Consider the following 19,694-nt stretch of genomic DNA (forward strand, 5'->3'; position numbering starts at 1 on the left):
ACTTTTTTAACTTCGGAATGGAAATATATATGTCTGCAAATATGTTCTCTGTGGACGTTCACAGAGCCTCCACAAAAATGAAAGGTATGAAAGAAAAAAAGAGACAGTTGGACAATAGTGATGAAAAACAGTACTACCCAAAGATTGTACTGGGTTGAAAACGACTATTGAGTGTAATGTTAAATGATTACTATGGACGCCATTGTTTTATGGGAATGGATGATCGAAAAACATTGGATTCAAATCCAATGGCTGATAGAGTGACGTCACAAAGTTATCAGTGAACGTCCGGTCCTCTATATATATAGCCTAAACATCTCCTAAACTTATACATTCATATTTATGTTTTGCAACATTAATTGATGTATGATTATTGAGAATTCATTTAAATTAACAAAATTCTGATAATCATATTTACCGTAAATAAGCAATGCTTATATATATATATATATATATATAGGAGCATCCATCATCTACGAACGTCCATAAATTTTGAATTTACAGACGTTTGTATCAGTCGTTAGATTTCAATCTAACGGTTGTGCACTATTAATGATGAACGGTATCACTATGATTTGATCTGAATCCAAATTTCAACCGTTTAACTTTATTTCTACTAGACCTACAGAAATTATTAAAAAAAACCAAAAACTAAAACTAATGAATCTTATTAAACCCTAATAAACACCAATTATAACTACCTAATTGTTACTATACTCAACTGCAGACGTTCTACAAATGTAGAACATCCACAGTTCACATCTTCTATATATATATATTATAATATAAATAAGTAACCATACAAATGCATCCAATTTAATCAGACTCAAATCATAGACTTCCTACAAGTTACAAGAGAGTGAAATACTCTAATCATTTGACCATTGTGATGGAAACCGTAAATAAGCAATATTATGAAAAAATTAATTCTTTAACTTTTCATTTAATAACAGAAAGAGTTAACTATTTTTGTAATATAAAGGTGATTTGTCTTCGATTCCGCTCAAAACCATAAGAGACTGGCATCCTTGTATATTTATATTCATATATTATTAAATTAATTAATGTGAGATTATTAGTTATTTTGTAAAAGACACCTATAACCTATTAATGCATTTCAAATATTTATACAAACAAAAACAGAATAATTTAACCAATCCTAATTAACGTCCCAATAAATGTAAGCTAAAAACATTAAGTGAATTTGATTTGGTTATGACTAAATTAAATATTAAAACAAATAAGATAAAAACCTAGATTAATAAATATTTACTTTAATGTCTCTCTAATTCAACCGTTATGGATTTATTAATTTTTTTAATATATATGACAAGCATAAATTAATCATGGAGCCTACACTGAAAATTAAATATCAAGTTTTGTACGTCTTCAACTAATGATATAGTTTTGGGTACTAAAATTAAAATAATAATTAAAGATCTATTATCACTACTGTATTAAACTCAGAACATTTAAAATATTTCACATTATTTTTTTTTTTATATAGGGAGACCAATTTTATTCATGTATGAAAATGGCTTTCACTAATCAATGAGATGACCCGCAACCAAACACAGCTACAATTTCACTTTAAAAAGTGATATTTAGCAAACTTCACAATCAAGAAATTATGACCCATTCACGCTTGTTAAAAATTATTAGATAAATAAATAAAAACAAAAACAAGAGCCATTAATTCAACGCTCTGGTACCAATAGTTTCACTTATATCAAAGGGTCATAAATTCTCCGACAGAGATGTTTTGTGGCAACAGTGATGCCCACTTTGTCCTCAACCAATGAAACATGCTTCAAATTGCAGATAAATGGAGTACCACTTAAGTCATTTCACTACTAAAAAACCAGACATCATATGCAGTAATTACTTTTAAAGGATATGGATGCCACTCCCACCATCATGGCCATATATGCTTCTTCACTTCCAGTTGAATCATGGTAGGCTTCATAATGAACAAGTGAATTCATTAAGTGATAATTTTTTATTTTTTCAAAAACTCTATTCTTGCTAGTTCTATATAATTAAAGCAAAAAGAGCTACCAATGATTGAAAAGCTCTTACCCAAGTTTAAGTGATGTATCAGAAGTGTGATCACAATGTTGTGGAACTGAATCAGAGGAACATTGGCCATCTTCATGTGAGCCATTCACTGGTTCATGATCAATCAAAGCCTGCTTCTCAGTCATGCACATCCCCTCCACCTGTTTAATTCTTCAAACTCGATGTCACAAAACATTTTTTTTCCCCCACAAGAATGCATGCAGGCAATATTCATTCATGCAAACTCATAATATACATATATATGCATATAATTGAAACAAACACATAAAAAGGAAATGTTAACCTTTTCTTTTAGCTTCTGATTGTCCTCCAGGAGTTGCATTCCCTTCAATATGGCAAGCAATTAATACACAAAGATTCTGTAATATATACAAGTGAAAACATTAACCGGAAATTATATTTGTTACCTTTTGCTGAAGTCTGTTTAACTGTTCCATTATTTGTTGTTCCTAAAAGCAGTTTGACATTGCAAATAGTTGTTGGAGTTATTAGATGATCACTAACTTGAATAATGCAAAATGCGTACAGGCATATACCTTCGTTTGTAGCACACGAGTTAATCCAACATCAATTGTTCTCTCAAGATGCATTAACTCCTCTAAAGTTAGTCCTTGCAGGTCTTCTCCTCTCATTTGTCTGCAATGGTTCAAAACATCAGCTCGTGCTTAATTAAATAAACGAAAATTATGTGGAAAAACTAACCTTAACTGACGCATTTTATCAGCATATTCTTTCTTCAAACCCGCATCGGGACCATTGCCTGTCTAAAAGAATGAAATGAAATCAAATGAAATGAAATGAAATGAAATGAAAATAATGTTAAAGTTAACTCATTTGAGGAAGAAATTAGTACAGGAGCTTGTTCGGTGTATTATTTGCTTTGTGTGTTAACCTAAATTATATGTAGCTTAGCTTCTAAATAATTTTGATTTTGATTTAAAACAATTGCAACATATAACTTTATCAAAAATTTTAGTCGTTAGTAGTTTATTTATAAATTGATCTACTTTAGAATCTAAAGTGAAGTTAATTAAATTGATTTATTTTTCGTGTATAACTAATAAACATTGTTTATACGTCTGCGTATCTATTTTGATAGTTATAAAGTAGGTACGGCATCGATAACTATTAGATAACTATTAAAAATCATATATGAAGAGTGTTTGCGTGATTGCATCCTATGTAAATGATATAGTAATTAATTATAACTAATATAATGATTTTGTCCATAAAAATGGATTTTATTATATTATCAAGTTAAGTAGGATAAAACTATGAATAAGTTTTATTTCTTGAGTTGTTCATATGTATTAAGAAATTTTAGCTATTCACTAATTTTATCAATAAATATAATGTATTGTGTATTTCTATCCTAGCCCACATGCGGATTATAATGACATTTAGTTTATATTTTTAAGTATAATCTACATTAGTGAGTATATCGATTTATTTCTTTATCTCAACTTTTTGTTTTATAAACATTATTATTTTATTTATAATAGTTTTAATTTAGATAATTTCTTATAACAATTAAATGTATTTTAAGTGACCGTTCATTTGTAGGAAGTAGTGGAGAACCATTGAAGTGGACTGATTAATTTCCCCATTTTATATGCTCATTTGCTATAAAGCGGAGGAAGTGTCATTTTCTCCATTTTAGTATTTTTTGGATTTTAAACTAAACCTATTTCAGTATTTTTTTTACAAAAATGAGGGAAGTAAAATTTTATATAACCCCATTTCCTCACACTTTCTCCCTGTTGAGGATTTATTTCATTTTCTATAAAATAAAAACCATAAATAGTGGAAGTGACAGTGGAAGTAATATTAACTCCTAATCACTTCAAGGAAAATCATTTCAAAGAAGTGTCTATTCCTCCATTTTTCACTTCAGACCACTTCCCAAAATGATAATAACGAATATATAGCTTTATATGAGTATTATGAGTGATTTAATCGGTTGAGAATAAAATTTATCAACATCCCATATCTAACAATACGCGTGGCTCAATTCCTGAGTGTGAACATGGTCTAGGGGGCCAAAAAGCCTATAAATAACAAAAACATTAGGGAAGAGGGGGGAATGGCCGGATGGGTGAATTTAAACATTTTAAGTATAAATATATACATAACATATATATTTAAGTGGGAAAATTTTTCAACCTTTGGTGGGCCAAGGCCACCCAAAGGTCATCACAACAAAGTTTATTATTATTAAAGGTATAAGATAGAACATCATTAAAATCAAGAATAAAGGCTCAATTTAATGTCATGAGTTTAAGTTAATATAGTTTTCCTTGTGCATTGTTCTACCATGAACTGTATTATACAATTAATATATAGTTTTTTTTAAAATTCTCTGTAGCTAGCACATGTAAGGATAAAATGGGTAGTTATAGTTAACATCTATAATGTTAGGATAAATATTGAATAATAAATCATTACGGATTCAAGTCATACTAATAATAATGTAGGAGAAATTGTTGCTTAATTTGTTAAGCAACAATCTCATCAAAATTATGGTGATGCAAACAGTTAAATTAAAAAAAACCAATGCTAACTAATAATTATATTGTGCATCTATAATTTATGGGTCAAATGTAATTTTGAAATGTTTTCATAAGCATTAATTAAAGTAAATCTATATAAAACCATGAAATATGAGATCAACTCTATGACATGTAATAGTTTTTGAAATCTTAAGGAACAGGTTTCTTTGTTTGGAAAACAAAGAAGACTCATTAGGAACATTAAGCGATATAAAGTAATACCAGTTATCAAGGATCTCTCAAATGGAAAGAATAGATTGTAAGAGAATTTATCATGGTTTTTTTCCTAAGAACTATATTCATATTATTGTGGAATTTGATGCTTATTTTAATTTAGAGTTACATTAAATAAATGTTAAAAAATCCTTTTCAATAAAGATTTTGAGAAAGAGGTACATAACTTCAACAATTCTTATTTAGTGAAGGTAAGGTTACTGCTGCATATAATTAAGAAATCAGCACAATTACTAAAAAAAACTCCTATTAGTGGTATAATTTTATATATTTACTTTGTAGAGAGTATTATGTATCATGTATGTAGCTCAAGGTCGGTGAATATATATATATATATATAGTAATATATTGGCAGAAGATATGTGTTTGCAAACAATAACATATGGTTTGCAAATTAGATGAAGTAATTATGCTCTAAGAATTTTGATTCAAATGATAAATTTGAGGTTTGTTATGTCATAGACATTATGATTTATACACACATATCTTGAGGCACTATAGTTTTGTCTAAAGATATCTATTTCAATAAAGCCCATAGGAGATTTCAGATAAAAGGTTACCTAGTGAATAATCTATTATAAATAGTGATATGTTTTAGAAGAGAATGTACAGTTAGAGAACATTCCATATGCTTAAGTTTTTAGAAGCCTTATGTATATGTAGGTCTGCCCAAGATTTGTATTGCATTCAATTATTGGAGTGTTATGGAGAGATATTATAGTAATTTTAGATTATAAGAAAGATGGACTACATGCTCATGTTTTAACAATTTGAATGTTGTTGGTTACTTTGATTAAGATTTTGTTGGCTTTATTATCCCTCTCAAATTAATATATAAATACCTTTGGCATTAGAACCATCTTTTATAGAAATGCATTACTTTAATTACTACTCCTCTTGAAAAGTAGTGTCAAAGGGTTTATGGTTGAAAATTTTCATATTTATTTTGAGAATAAAGAATTTATCTCTATGCTATTAAAGTTGTATTACGTCAATTCAGTTCTTGTGTTGCCAACTAGTGGAATGGAATAATTAATTATTTAACACATTATTAATGAATTGATGATTGTTAATCCTTTTAATAAAATGAAATGTACGCACTAAATTTATTTAAAAATCAACCTTAGTTCTTTTCTATAAATTCTTAAACTGGAATTAATCTTGTGATGGAAAGATCATACACAACCTAACACCAAGGATGTCCAATCTATCATTTTTTTAATACTTTGGCCATCGAGGAAAGAACAACATAAATCGGAAGTATTGCTAATAGTCTTTAAATGCCGAGCATAATCTATTATGGTAGATGGATGTATGTATCTTTATTTTGAGATATTATCTATCTAATAAAAATTATTTGAATATATAGTTATTTTACTCTATCAAATTTTTTAACATTGTTTCATAACTTTTATATATATATATGCATCAACAATCAATTCATGCAAGAATATTGAATTTGAACAAATTCAGGGACAATGGTCCACAATCACACTATTCGATATGGGTTTTTGGGTATGATTAAGGATAAATTCTTATTAATCTTAAGGAAAACTATCAGACTAAATTAGCAACAAAATGGACAATGTAGCTAACATTAGATGTATGTACGAGACGGTCTTTGGTGGCTCACTGAATTTAATTTCGAAATCACTTTCAGCATTTAAAATACACAAGTTTTGAGTATACAAAGATCTCACATATAATATGAATTTGCACATTTGTTCTAACAACACTGATCAAAACCTTAGAAACCAATATATGTTAATTAGTTATATATCTTACTAAATTAGTAAGTTTAATTTGTAGAAATAACTATTAAGGATTTCTTTTTTACTTCATGCAGCCTAATAGAAACTTATATCTTAGTAGTTAATTGATCCAAGTGTTCATCAAACAAAGGACATGTAAGTGCATGTATGGGAAACCTACAGAACTACCACAATCTCATTGACTGAGGAGTGAACAATATTTGAGTTCCGATAAAATTTGAACTTAAAAGATAAAGCTTCAAATCAAATATACAAATTTTTACGAATGAAAAACTATGTTACAAGAGTTGGGGCATAGCCTAGCGGTACCCACATACTGTGCTTTATGATTCAGGGGTCTCGAGTTTGAGTTTCTCAACTCACAATGCATAGGGCCCCTATAGGAGGTCTGTGTGAGGAACACTTTTCCCCTTTTGCAAGGTCGCATGGCAAAGAGGATTTATCCCTAAGAGTTCTGTAAACTACTATAATTGGTGGATCACTATCTTCCTGTTCAGCCCTTGACTAATCACGCTTATTGGCTTTGTTAAAAATTAAAAAAAACACCTATGTTTCCGTCATGTAAGATTCTATGAAAACTATATATAGATTCATGAAATGAAGAAGGTGAAGTCAAGCTCATGTGAAACAAGTCAAACATTAATGAGTAATTAATATATATATATATATATATATTAATTATGAGAATTAGCAGATTTATAAAATCCTATACAAATGACTGTAGGGACCAAATGAATGAACATTCAGATAAATCAAATTAAGCTTATGATAATATAAACAAGTAATGGTAGAAGTGGCTCACAAGAAAGTCAAGAGCTTGTTGGCTTGGCTTCAAAGGGTCTTCAGCATGTGTACTATGTTTATGAAGAATCTCGCACATGCTTCATCAATACATGAATGAAAAAAGAGCAAGGTTAAACACATTAAATAAGAATTACTATTAATATTTTATTTTATATGGAGTAACAACACCTTGATGAGAAATCAATATTCATATATATATATTTCCATCTATATTTACTAAGTTAATTTATATGGGACAATTAGTTAATTTCATTAATATATATGCCTGTTTAATTGGTGTATTAAAAGACTAGTCACATAGTAAAAAACTCTTATCTCTGATGCCATATAAGATCAAACCAAATCATGAAAATTAAAAAAATAATTACCATCCATGTGAGATGGGTGAAAAAGAGGAGGATGAGAGGGAAAGATAATTAAGTATCAAACAAAAAATATTACAAGTCGATACTTCCATCTTTTTTAATATAATAAAATATATTTTGACATTCCTTAAACTCATGGTGTAGATCAACCTCAAATTTAAATATTTTTCAAAATTATTCGTAAAAATAGATGGTAAAAATATGACTCAAAAGATGTTCATGATTTGAAGAAAAGAAAAGGTATTCTACTCGACTTAAGGAAAAAAAACTTAATATGTGCTATAGTCTTTTTAAATAACCCTATTGCAAGTAACAAAATCATTTTTTTTTGAAAAAAAAAACTTCAAATTTATTAAAACACAAAACCAAATTTCATTACCGTTTTATATGCAAATAAATCAAATAGATAATCACAGTCCATTTGAAAATGGAGCCATGGGTGAAAGAGAGGAGAAGATTAGGCCTATGTTTATGTAGATTAAACATTAAAATATATTATTCAAGCCCAATTTAGTCCATAAGCTTAAGCTAACAAATAAGAGATCCAAATTTACATATTAGAATCTATAGTTACAAAATTAACCAATCCATATATTACTTACTCTAGTAGTTACAAAACTTACAATCACCAGTAATATTATGTGAAAAAATTTTGTTGTAAGTTTTAAGAACAAATGAATACAAGGGCATATAGCATGACAGTATAAAGCATAAGAATTCTCTTTAATTTTATCACAAAAAGATTTAACTAATATATATAATTTTTGTGAAAGGGATGCATATATAGCCATATATATGTGTGATGATATTATTATATATATCTAATAGAATAAGGACGATGCTAATGAATTAATACGACTTTTCTTAAGCCATGCCTCTTAAGAAAATGTGCATGTGAATCAATGCGTTTTATTTGTTTTGACCATTGGTGTGAATAGATGTCTTGAACCAAGAATAGTTTCTTTTGGTCGCAACTATGCAAGTGAATAATTGCCATGGCAGAAAATTCACTTCTTTTACAATCAACTCTTCATTTCTTTTAAATATAGATTTGATGCCTTTGTTATACTGGATTGAACAATACAAAAAAAATATTATTTTCCTTTATCATACTTCCTTATTACAAAACGTTTAGTTCCTATCAAATTTTTTAAGGAGACTTTTAGAATCATTCTAGATAGATTTGATGCCTTTGTTGGGAAAGAGAAGCGGGGCGAACCCACTAGAGACCCAGAGACGTGCACAAGCCTCGGTGAAACAAGTGGGGACGGGGCCGCGCTCACGTGGGCGCTGGAACCACCCGTACACAACCACTATTCACAACTCCCAGAAATGTGCCCTCAGCCGAGAATCGAACTCTCATCACTCGGTGAGAGCTCTATCGGCGACCCGTGTACCAATAAACCCGAAGGTCGTTGGCTGATGCCTTTGTTATATCCTTGAGGAGATATGCCAGAAGCCCTTTAGCAAACAATTCACAGTGGGAGCAAATAGCACCTTAAAGATAATGTCTATGATACACACAAAATTAGTTGAATACTTCTAACACTATTCCACTACAATTGTGAGGATTCAAGAAGCAATGGGACTTTCAAAGTGATGAATCAAGAATTTACGAAGGAGGATAGATTTGAGAGGACCAACCTCATATGTTAAATGACGATAATATTGAGGCAATTAATAGGAGCAAAAACAATGTGAAGAAGATTAATATGTTTTAAGAAGGATATATATATATATATAGAACATTCTTTCAAATATGTATACTCTTAATCAAGTCATAAAAAGAAATATTGAAAGCCCTTAAAGAGAAATAGAAGTCTTAAAAACAAAGAGAGGATAAATTCCTTACTCTAAAGTATTTTGAGTTTACTATAATAGATCATATTTTAGTCATAAGTCAAGTTCTTAACTTGCAAATCCTAATAAATAATTTCGAGATCTCAGAGTAGAAGTTTCTAAAACCTTACAAGTTGGGGTAATATGTTCTACTTTCCTCAAGTTAAAATAATTATAACAAAAATTCATTTCATAGAAGATTTTACTTCAGAGAGTTTCTATAAATATTAAGAAGAAAAAACACAAGCAAACAAAGCACCAGCAAAGGGTGCCAACAGTCAGCCCACCAGCACAGTATTTTGAGTTTACTATGATAGATCATATTTTACCGGCAAAGTATTTTGAATTCAAGAGAAAATCATAAAGAAAATTTTTGATATATCAGACTGAAATTAAACAAACAAAGATATAAATTGAAAAACAAAAATATTTCGTTAATTCTATAGATGACTTGTCAAGGCCATTTATGGATCAAGTATTTGACAAGTTTAAAATTTTTAAAATTGTTGTTAAAAATCCAAAAAGAGAAGACGATCCGCATTCTGTTGCGATGACTAATCAATGGACTAGAATTATTTTTAGTTCTCCTGCACCTCGAAGTCAAATAATCGGGGGGAAAAAGAATTTGAAATCTAATTTCATATCTTTTAAGCCCAAGCTATAGTTTGGCTTATAGATGAAAATAAAAATGCTCTATTAAATCAAATGCCTATTTGCTAATAAACTGCTCTTTCGAAAGTGGTTACAAATGATGAAATTATTTCACTATTACTTAATAATGGTTGGATCTTAGTAAAACTTGCCTCAAAGTCAGAAACCCATTGGTAGTAAATGGGTGTTTATGAAAAGATTTAACAATGATTATCCAAGTTAAGCTTGCAAAGCAACATTAGTTGTTAAAGAGTTTTCACAAAATTAAATATGGCAGAGGTTGTTTTGATACTTATGATCCAATAACTAGAATAACATTTATTCGAGTTCTTGTGGACTTAGCCTCAATCTCTAATTTGTATAATCATCTTGTCAAAGAAACATTTTTAAATAATCATCGCTCCGAATAAGAAAATGTATAGGAATAACTTAGAGGTTTCATAATGCATGAAAATGAAACTAAGGTTTGTAAATTAATTAGGACATTAGGTGGTATAAACAAGTGTTAAAATAACCATATAAAATATTTAATAGTGTGATTTTATCACTAGTTCCAACATAGAGCCACCACGTGTACATTTTAAATTTACTAATTAATGTATACATTGTGATCATACGTCATTGTAAATCATCTACTTATGTTTGAAATATAAAAGGCATGTTAGAGAATAAGAAGTATTTAACATTAAAATTCAAAATAAAAGATTTAAATGAAGTTGATACTAGTTTAAAAATTAAATAATAAAAAACATAGGAGGGGTTATGCTTTGAATAAACCTCATATATAGCGGGAGGTCTTAATTAATACGTTTGAACATTTGAACATGCATAATCGATCAAATAAAGTATTTGTAGCTAGCAAACTTTCTTTAATTTACTATATATAGTAATATGAGCCTATGAGCTTTTATAATTGGAAATTGTAAGTAGTGTCTTTGGCTGCTTAAAAAGAACAATTGATTTGGGTTTATTTTATAATAACTTTTTCAACAATATTGGAAAGAACTACTAACTCTAGTTTGATAATTAGTATTTGCGATAATAAATTAACATCCAATTGGATCTTAATTTACCCTAGAGGAGAAGCAATATAATAGGCCTCTATGAAACAATCATGCATTTCACATTCCTTTACAGAATATGAATTTCTAGCACTACCTCAACAGGACACATAATGATGGAATAACTTAGAAACCTTTTATTCGATATATAGCATTGTGCCGTGGCCGGCCACAACCAATTCTATCCATTTCCGTGCATTGTGATACTAAGGCTATTGTATCCAAAGCACACAATAAAATTTATAGTGAAAAATACAGACATATAAGTTAATAAATGAAAATGTCATATAATCGATATCAAATAGAATTATAATAGTTATATAATTTAATTCAAAAAATAATTTTGTACATATAATAACAAAGGACTTTGGACACGATAAAAATCACATTTAGTAGAACACGTTTAAAACCTTTTACAAGATTAAATCGCTAGTAATCACAATCCAGTTATACACTAGTCAAAATCTATTTAAAATAATAGGTAATTATTTTAAATATAAGTTAAAATAATTTATAAATACATTTCAGGAAAGTGAGTATGTATTTAATATTTTGGTGTGAAATATATGGGAGGATAAACTCTAAATGAAGTGCATTTTATATGTATACAATAGAAGAGTCTAAAGAAAACTTGAACTGCATGTTTGGATTGTGGGAATGGAAATCACATCCTTTTATTCCCACGTTTGGGTATAACATGCTGCATTGTGGGAACTGGGAGGAGTGCACTACAAAATGGCTATTTGCCCAAGTTAAATTAAATACAAATCAAAAATTTAAATAATTAATTATAATAATTACAATAAATATTTATAAATGAGAATAATGTAATTTAAACATCTAATTATCATAATTAAAAGTGAGTAACGCTATTCAAAATATTTTATATGCAGCAATGTATTTATTAATAAATATATCCGAACACTATATATACATTAATGTCAATTATTTGTATTATGGGAAAGTAATTTTACCACATCTCAATTCTAAATGTTTCTATCAAAATATAATATTCATTTCAATACTCTAATTTCCATTGCCATTTAAATTCCTTTCATTTCCATTTTCATTCATTCCCTAAATCAAATATCTCGGCAAGACTTTGAAGCATCTACAAAAGTTGAAAGGTTAATCACAAGATACCTTAAACTATGCATAAATTCAATGGGTTAACATTAAATTATATACTAAATCGAGGATTATCCCATTGAAAAATAATTTAGTGGACTCGATTCCATAGTAACTACCACAGAACCAAAATGTGGCTCATTCTAAGCCATAGGTTTATAAATTTTGTTTTTTTTATTTATTATATAATATAGAAATAGGTTGGTAATTACATTAAAAAATTGTTACCTTTGTTTTAAAAATCACTAAATTGAGGCAATCCAACTGGTGAGAACGTGCCACATCTTGGTTCCGTCATAACTACCACGGAACCGTGCCCGTGAGATCATTTCTCTTATCAATTTGTAATATTAGTATGTACATATAATTCTATAGATAAGGGTGTGATTGATGTTAATACATTTAGGGGTTATTGGGTTTGCGGAATCTTATATTACTGTCGGAAATATAATTACTAAGAATGTAATTCTTAAATTATATTGATTGGAATATGCTTATTTTTTGTTTGGTTAACAAAATAATAATGTGGTTAGAATGTAACATTAACATATTGATTATGCAGGAATTTTATAAGACCAATTATCATTTTACAAAAAGACATTAATTTAATAGGTGTCAAAAAGCTAGATTAAAGTATATAACATGTATTAATGCAAATATAAAATTTAATTAATATAAAATATTTTTTTATTATTCAAAAAATAAACATTAATATTAATAAATTTTAACTAATTAATTTAAAAAAAATAATTAAATCAAACTTAATAAACTTAATTATTTTAACAAAATATAATTTTCCCCCCCAATTTAATCATCTAAAATTTTAAAAAAGATTTAATCCCAAATATTTTTTTTTATCTCCAACAAAAAATTTAATTTTTTTTATTTTAAAAGTTAGTATTTTAGAAATTATATTAAACTTCTAGGGTATAATAGGAAAAAAAAAGTCACATTCTCAAAAATGTGATATTATCATTTTTTTCAAACGGTAGTCACATTCCTGATAATGCTGGTCAAGTTATCATATTCCGAAAATATGATATTTCCATCTTAAACAACCAAACATAATATTGTAAAATTACCTAATTCACATTTCGGAGTTAATATTACCACTAACTAAATAACCCCTTAATGGAACAAAATTAGTCCGTTTTTCTAAAATTATAACTTTTGAGAAAAATGAATATGAATCAATGCATTTTGTGGTTGTTACCATTTAAATGGATAGGTGCTATTTCAAGAAAATCACCTTTAATTAAACAACCTTCATTAGTTATAAAAATATGCATTGATTTTTTTTTTTAATATTTTTGTGATAATATGTACAAACCACCCTAATCACATATTTTTTTTATTACCGACTATTCCTTAATCATGCATTGGAAGAAAGTCGAACTTTGAACCTCCTGCATGAGAAGTTTCATTTACTTACACTAACTCTCTCAAATCAGCTCTAAGTTATTAAGATAATGTTTAGAATAGTTATTTAGTGATAAGATAATTATGGTATGTTTTATCTATAGAGTTGGTTTGTGCGAAACTTTGCAACAAACTTTTGATAGTGAGGACAAATAACACTTTAAAGATATTGTCTACTAATATGCTTCGAAGTCGCATATTTCTACAACAATTAAGATTAAATGAGGAAATTGACAATTTGCAAAACACAACACATAAACACACACATACACACAAGACACGTTGTTGCTCATGAAAGAAATATTCTCCTTTTCCTTTTATGGTATACTAAGTCGAATCCACATGAACTAATGGACATCTTTCTCACTCAAAGAAGTCACGAAAGATTACTGCTAAAACAGTTGGTAAAGAATTAATAGAACTGTTTATAATATATTATGAGCAAATATTTCATAACAACAGGAGATGGAATTAACAGAAAAAAGTTGAAAGAAATACAGTGAGAGAAAGTTTTCTCGATATAAACAAATGATGAACTCTATTGATCCCCAAACTAGCTAGTTCTCCAATGTAAAACACTCACTCATCAGGCAATCAGAAACCACGCAAATATACACAACAAAAGAAATTCAAACATAAAAGTTCGATCACCAAGTTTAAGAACAAGAAGTACTACTTAAGATAGACAAAACCATAAACCAAAACCAGAAGAGCATGCATGCATGACAATATCAAAATACATTTTTTCTTAATCTTCTGATCAATCTTAAACTAGAGGTTTATTATCAAACAAATATATAAAACTAAACTATACCTTGAGCTGGCGTATTCAAAGAGCTTTCCAGAGGGGGAGAAGATGATAAGGCCAACGTCAACGTCACACAAAATGGCGAGCTCCTGTGCCTTCTTGAACAACCCTCTCCTCCGCTTGGAAAACGTCACTTGCCTGGCTGTTGCATTGTCTATCTTCCGTATCTTTATCTTTTCTCTTGCCATTGATCACTCTGACACACTCTATCAATCAACCCCCTTCTCTTCAACAGTTCAGCGTCCACAAATTTATTAAGAACAAGACAAGACAATACTTCAATAAAATCTTTCATATATAACAAGATATATATATATATATGCCCACAAAAAAAAAACAAGAAAAAAAGAACAATATTGAAGAGTGGGAAGAACAAGTGAACAACATAAAAGGAAAGATGAATTGAAAGTACCTGTTTATGTTGAGATCTAATTTGGGGTTGCTTGAGAGGTGATGAAGTAATGGCCGGGAGGAGGTCTTTTATGTACTTTTATTGTTTTTTTGTTTGGTGTTTGTCTGAGTGTCCTGTGTACATATCTTTCTATTGGAGGATTACCTTTTGTTTAATCTTTTATTCTTTTTATTGATGCCTCTTTTGCGTCTTCCATTTCATTGGTGCTTTATCTTTGTGCCACAGATCTTTCAATTTCCTAACCATCTTTGTGGGCCCCCTTTGCTTTTCTTGCTTTCCCGTACGATGACATGGGCCCCATGATCTCAGAGATTCAAAATGGATAAGAATGGATGTTGATGGATGTAGATGTAATTTGTGGCTCACTTCTTTTGATTGGACGAATTATTAGATTTGAGGTGTCGGAATTTGGTTGCTCAAATATTGCGTATGCGTTTTGTGCTGTCGTTATTTGGTTGGTGGGAGTTTTTTTTTTATAAAAAAAAATTATTTATAGAACATATGCGTCGTTTATATTTTGATTTAATTAATATTAATAAAATAAAATATTATCCCAGTTGGTGAGATGATTCTTTGATGGTTCACCGACTAAACATCACACATATTAATGTTTAATATATTTAAAAAATTTTAGGGTTTAAGTCATACCGATGCACTGTTTATAAGAGATAGTTATTTACAGCTATTGGATAATAATATAATAATTATTATTTATATAAATATTTTATAAAATTTATAATATATAATTATTGTGTTTTATTGTTTAATATTATTTTACATTATTTAATACTGTTTATTAATAAATTATAGTCATATGAAACTAATTTAATAGTTACGGTAAGCATTCTTACATTTAAGCTATAAATGACTCTAGATGATGGGTTTTCTAATAATATTATTAAAAAAAAAGTATGGTTAGAAGAGTCTTTTTACAAGCATGAATGTGGAAGTCCAATATATTTAGGCAGATTTATTTTAAAAAATAATAATTAATTTTGATTAATTTTTTAATTGTACACAAAATTGTAATGTTTTGAAAACCTTAAATATAAAACAAAGCTCGTGGTTTGGGCGTCAAACCATCTACGTAATTATGAGCTTGCGGTTTGGAATCACTAGTTTCATGTTCATCTCGTGATTTTAATGAAAATGGGTTGTCAAAATTGACAAAATACTTAAATTTATTCCATATCACCTTAAGTAGTTCATTTTTATAACAAAACACTTCTATTAAAGTATTAATGGTCCACTTTTATTATTATTATTATTATTATTATTACTGAATAAGCAACAAATGTTTCCCAATTAAAAAATTATCAAAAAAATGAAATATGTACAGAAGTACACCAGTTACATAGTTTACTGACCTCTAAAAAAAATTACACTATTATACAACTCTGGAGAGGTAAAATTATTATTCATCCCACATGGGACCCACATCATGACTCAATAAACAGAACTTATAAATAGCATGTGAGTCCAAATGTATAGTGCATAAACAATACATTGAGCAATATTGTCGATAGAAGGATTCAAATCTTTTTATTTTAATCTTGTGTTGTACTTTGGGTTATCCAATGTGATAGTCCCGGAGGGTAGTGTGATAAGGAGGCTCACTCAAGAACTCACTTGAGATTGGACACACACACATAATCATGCAAGAGAAAGAAGACAAGCAAATTGGTAACCCAGTTTGGCACTACCTTGCCTACATCTGGGGGCCAGGCCAGGAGAATCAATCCACTAAAAGAGGCTTAAGAATAAAGAGTACAACACTCTCTCATTCTCTCAAGACAAAGAATATCCCCTTAAGATTGACCAATGCTTACTCTTCTCAACCCTCACCAAAGGTTCTCTCCCTCCGTAGCTCATCCTAAATCTTCAAGCAGGATTTCTTATATAGACGCACCGACGTCCAAATAAACCTTTCTCTTTTAGAATTCTCCGCGGCTTCCTAACTTGGACACCTTCCAAAGTTAGATGTTGCAACATTGCCCACCTTACTAAACATGACTGGGTTCTAGCCAGATGCACCCGAATTTGCGACCTTTAACCTTCCTGATTCCTTCAGCCCGTCTTGTAGCATTTGACTCGACCCATGCTCCTCCTGCCTGCAGATGCTTCCTTCCTCACGTCACTTCAATAGGTCACCATTTCTCGAGAGGCGTGCCCACCAAGTCACGCGCAACCATTTCACCAAAGATGGTCACCGAAGATCTCCCGATCTTCTTTCCAAACTTGACCCAAGTTTGGTCTTCCTTGATGATCTTCGTTTGACTCGTGGAAATATTATTACTAAACTTGATCTCATCTTCATCCAAGTTTAACCTTCAATATCTTCAATCATATCTTATATAATCTTCAATCAATCTCCACATATGATTAGTCTCATTGAATAGCTCCGCTCATAATTAGATCTAAGATCTTCCTTCAAATCGTGTTGCTAAATATGGTCTTGATAATCTCATTGGCTTGTACTTGCCTAACTTAGTTTGTGTTTTCAAATAGCTTCACACCAAACTAAGTCTGTCATTGCCTGTCTTAGTTTATGTATTCAAATAGCTTCACATTAAACTAATTTCCATGCAATCTTTATGATCTTCTATTCTTGCCAATGATAGAATATTCATCTCTCTCTTTAATATAGATCTTTCTAAAAAAGATCTCTGTCAAAAATATGATTTATTATCCCGGATCTTACCAAAGATAAATAAACATACTTTAAATAAACTTGCCTTTTTTGAAGAGATCATTTAGACTTGATGTACTTTTTAAAAATAGTTGATCATCACATGACTCAATTGAGAGAAATATCTTCTAAATATGATTTTCATCTTGATCTAACCCTTTGTAGTTTCACAACATCAATGTTTTGACACATCATCATCATAGTTATTATTCTTTAGTTGAGTCATTATTGCCACATCACTTTTCTGCTTGCCATGTCACTATTTAACTTGTCAAATAATGTCAATCCACGTCATCGGACCTAACACAATGATTAACATTATATTTTATTATAAAAAACCTTCTATTAATATATATATATATATTTATTTATTTATGTATGTGATATTTATATTCATGTTATGATGGACAAAGTAAGCTTAATGATTTTCCTTTGTAAGGACTAAGCATGCTCAACCTTTGATCCCTCCAGCTCTTAACTTGGAAAATGGAAATGGTTTTTTTTAATGCGAATGATTGATTTGACTATCTTAATTATTTATTTGGAGGTTAGCGGAAGGGCGGAGTATGTCATTTTCAAGAAAGATACTATACAACGTGACAGGCGCAAGACTTGATGGTTTTATATTTTGTTTTGTTTTTATTTTTATTTTTATTTTCATTTTTTAATTAAATCTATAAATTATTATTTAATATATTTATCGTAAAATCTAATAATTTGTATGTCTAAATCTAACCAGGTAGTATCAGCTCACAAATTCAACCAAGGGTTAGAGTCTGAGGAGTGTAAGAAAATCTAAATTGGAAATATTAGAGTTAGAGTATTCACCTAGATAAATCTAAGCATTAAGAGAGTTGTTTTGCTTTGTTATATGTTTAGAGTTGAGCAATTATGCATTTAAGGTGCTTGATCAAAATTAGTGAGAATTGAGAAAGAACAATTAGGACTCCATTAGAAATTGCCGACAGTAAGATGCATGGTTACATATATAACGGGTCCGGCATCAATTAATGGTATGTGAAAACAACATCAAAGATGGGAGAATAAAAATCCTGATCTCTTCAAGACAGGCATAGTTTCTGTTAGTTCTAATTCCTACAAATATGTTTGGTTGGGAAAGAGACGAGAAGGTTGATTTTTTACTATACAAATCTAAACAAAAAGGTTTTTTATTGTCAGCGTCTGCACGATGTTATCATTAATTGACAAGAGTAAAAATGTGGTCAGGAATGGCAACATCCCATCTACTTAGGACTGTGTGAAATAAGACCTACCATTGTAACAGAGCATAAGTGGTTGAACATACATTTTTATATCATTATTCAATATATATATATATTCAATAAATTTTATTTTATTTGGTATTTAATTCGGTGTTATTTTATATTTACAGCGTTAGGAGGACATATAGTACAAGGTGTTTTGAATATTTTTTTTATAATTTATGAATTTATACCGCAAACACACGATTAAACACATGGATATGTGAATCTTTTAAGAGAAAAAAAAACAGAGAGACACAAACAAACACACGACCATGTAAATTCATATGCACGAAACATATATTTGTATAAAATTTTAAATTTTTTAAATTTATGATCTTGAAGATTAGTTATAAAAAAAAGTAAAATTAGATTTTTTTAAGACCCTTTTAAAATACCGTTTAAAAAGGTCCAAAAGGGAGTCTTTACCCACATTAGGAGATAGCGGCACAATTAATTAGATCCATGGGGGAGAGAGGGTGAAGGATTACTTTAATTAGGGCTTAATTAATTAGTGAACCATTTTTTATTTCTTTCTTTTTTTAAATAATATTTTAATTAAAAAATGTGAAGTCAGCAAAACTGGCCATGTGATCCAACTTTTGTTAAGAATCCGACACGT

At 29.4% G+C, this 19,694-nt stretch overlaps 1 protein-coding gene across 2 annotated transcripts; it reads right to left on the reverse strand.

The window, feature by feature from the left end:
• Nucleotides 1-1,692: 1,692 nt before the first annotated feature.
• On the reverse strand, nt 1,693-15,276 carry LOC120249602 (MADS-box protein JOINTLESS-like). 2 transcript variants are annotated; one of them, XM_039258170.1, is made up of 9 exons: nt 15,122-15,276; nt 14,716-14,935; nt 7,437-7,515; nt 2,782-2,843; nt 2,616-2,715; nt 2,487-2,528; nt 2,363-2,404; nt 2,080-2,219; nt 1,693-1,960 (listed from the first exon to the last, which is right to left on the reverse strand). In XM_039258170.1, the coding sequence occupies exons 2-9, from the start codon at nt 14,895-14,897 to the stop codon at nt 1,951-1,953; spliced, it is 657 nt and encodes a 218-aa protein (XP_039114104.1). In that variant the 5' UTR covers nt 14,898-14,935; nt 15,122-15,276; the 3' UTR covers nt 1,693-1,950. The 2 variants fall into 2 exon arrangements, with proteins under 2 accessions (XP_039114104.1, XP_039114105.1); XM_039258171.1 differs by having other exon boundaries at nt 14,716-14,930; nt 15,122-15,248.
• Between the last annotated feature and the right edge of the window lie 4,418 nt (nt 15,277-19,694).

This window comes from Dioscorea cayenensis, chromosome 19 (genome assembly GCF_009730915.1).
Source record: "Dioscorea cayenensis subsp. rotundata cultivar TDr96_F1 chromosome 19, TDr96_F1_v2_PseudoChromosome.rev07_lg8_w22 25.fasta, whole genome shotgun sequence".
Classification (NCBI taxonomy): Eukaryota; Viridiplantae; Streptophyta; class Magnoliopsida; order Dioscoreales; family Dioscoreaceae; genus Dioscorea; species Dioscorea cayenensis.

What these genes read in the sequence shown, in the direction of transcription:
- LOC120249602 (XM_039258170.1), bottom strand. Translation starts at nt 14,897, where the DNA reads ATGGCAAGAGAAAAGATAAAGATACGGAAGATAGACAATGCAACAGCC. An exon ending in AACAAGCTCTTGACTTTCTT is followed by an intron (nt 2,844 to 7,436) that starts GTGAGCCACTTC and finishes TCATTCTTTTAG; the next exon opens with ACAGGCAATGGTCCCGATGC. An exon ending in ATCAGAAGCTAAAAGAAAAG is followed by an intron (nt 2,220 to 2,362) that starts GTTAACATTTCC and finishes AGAATTAAACAG; the next exon opens with GTGGAGGGGATGTGCATGAC.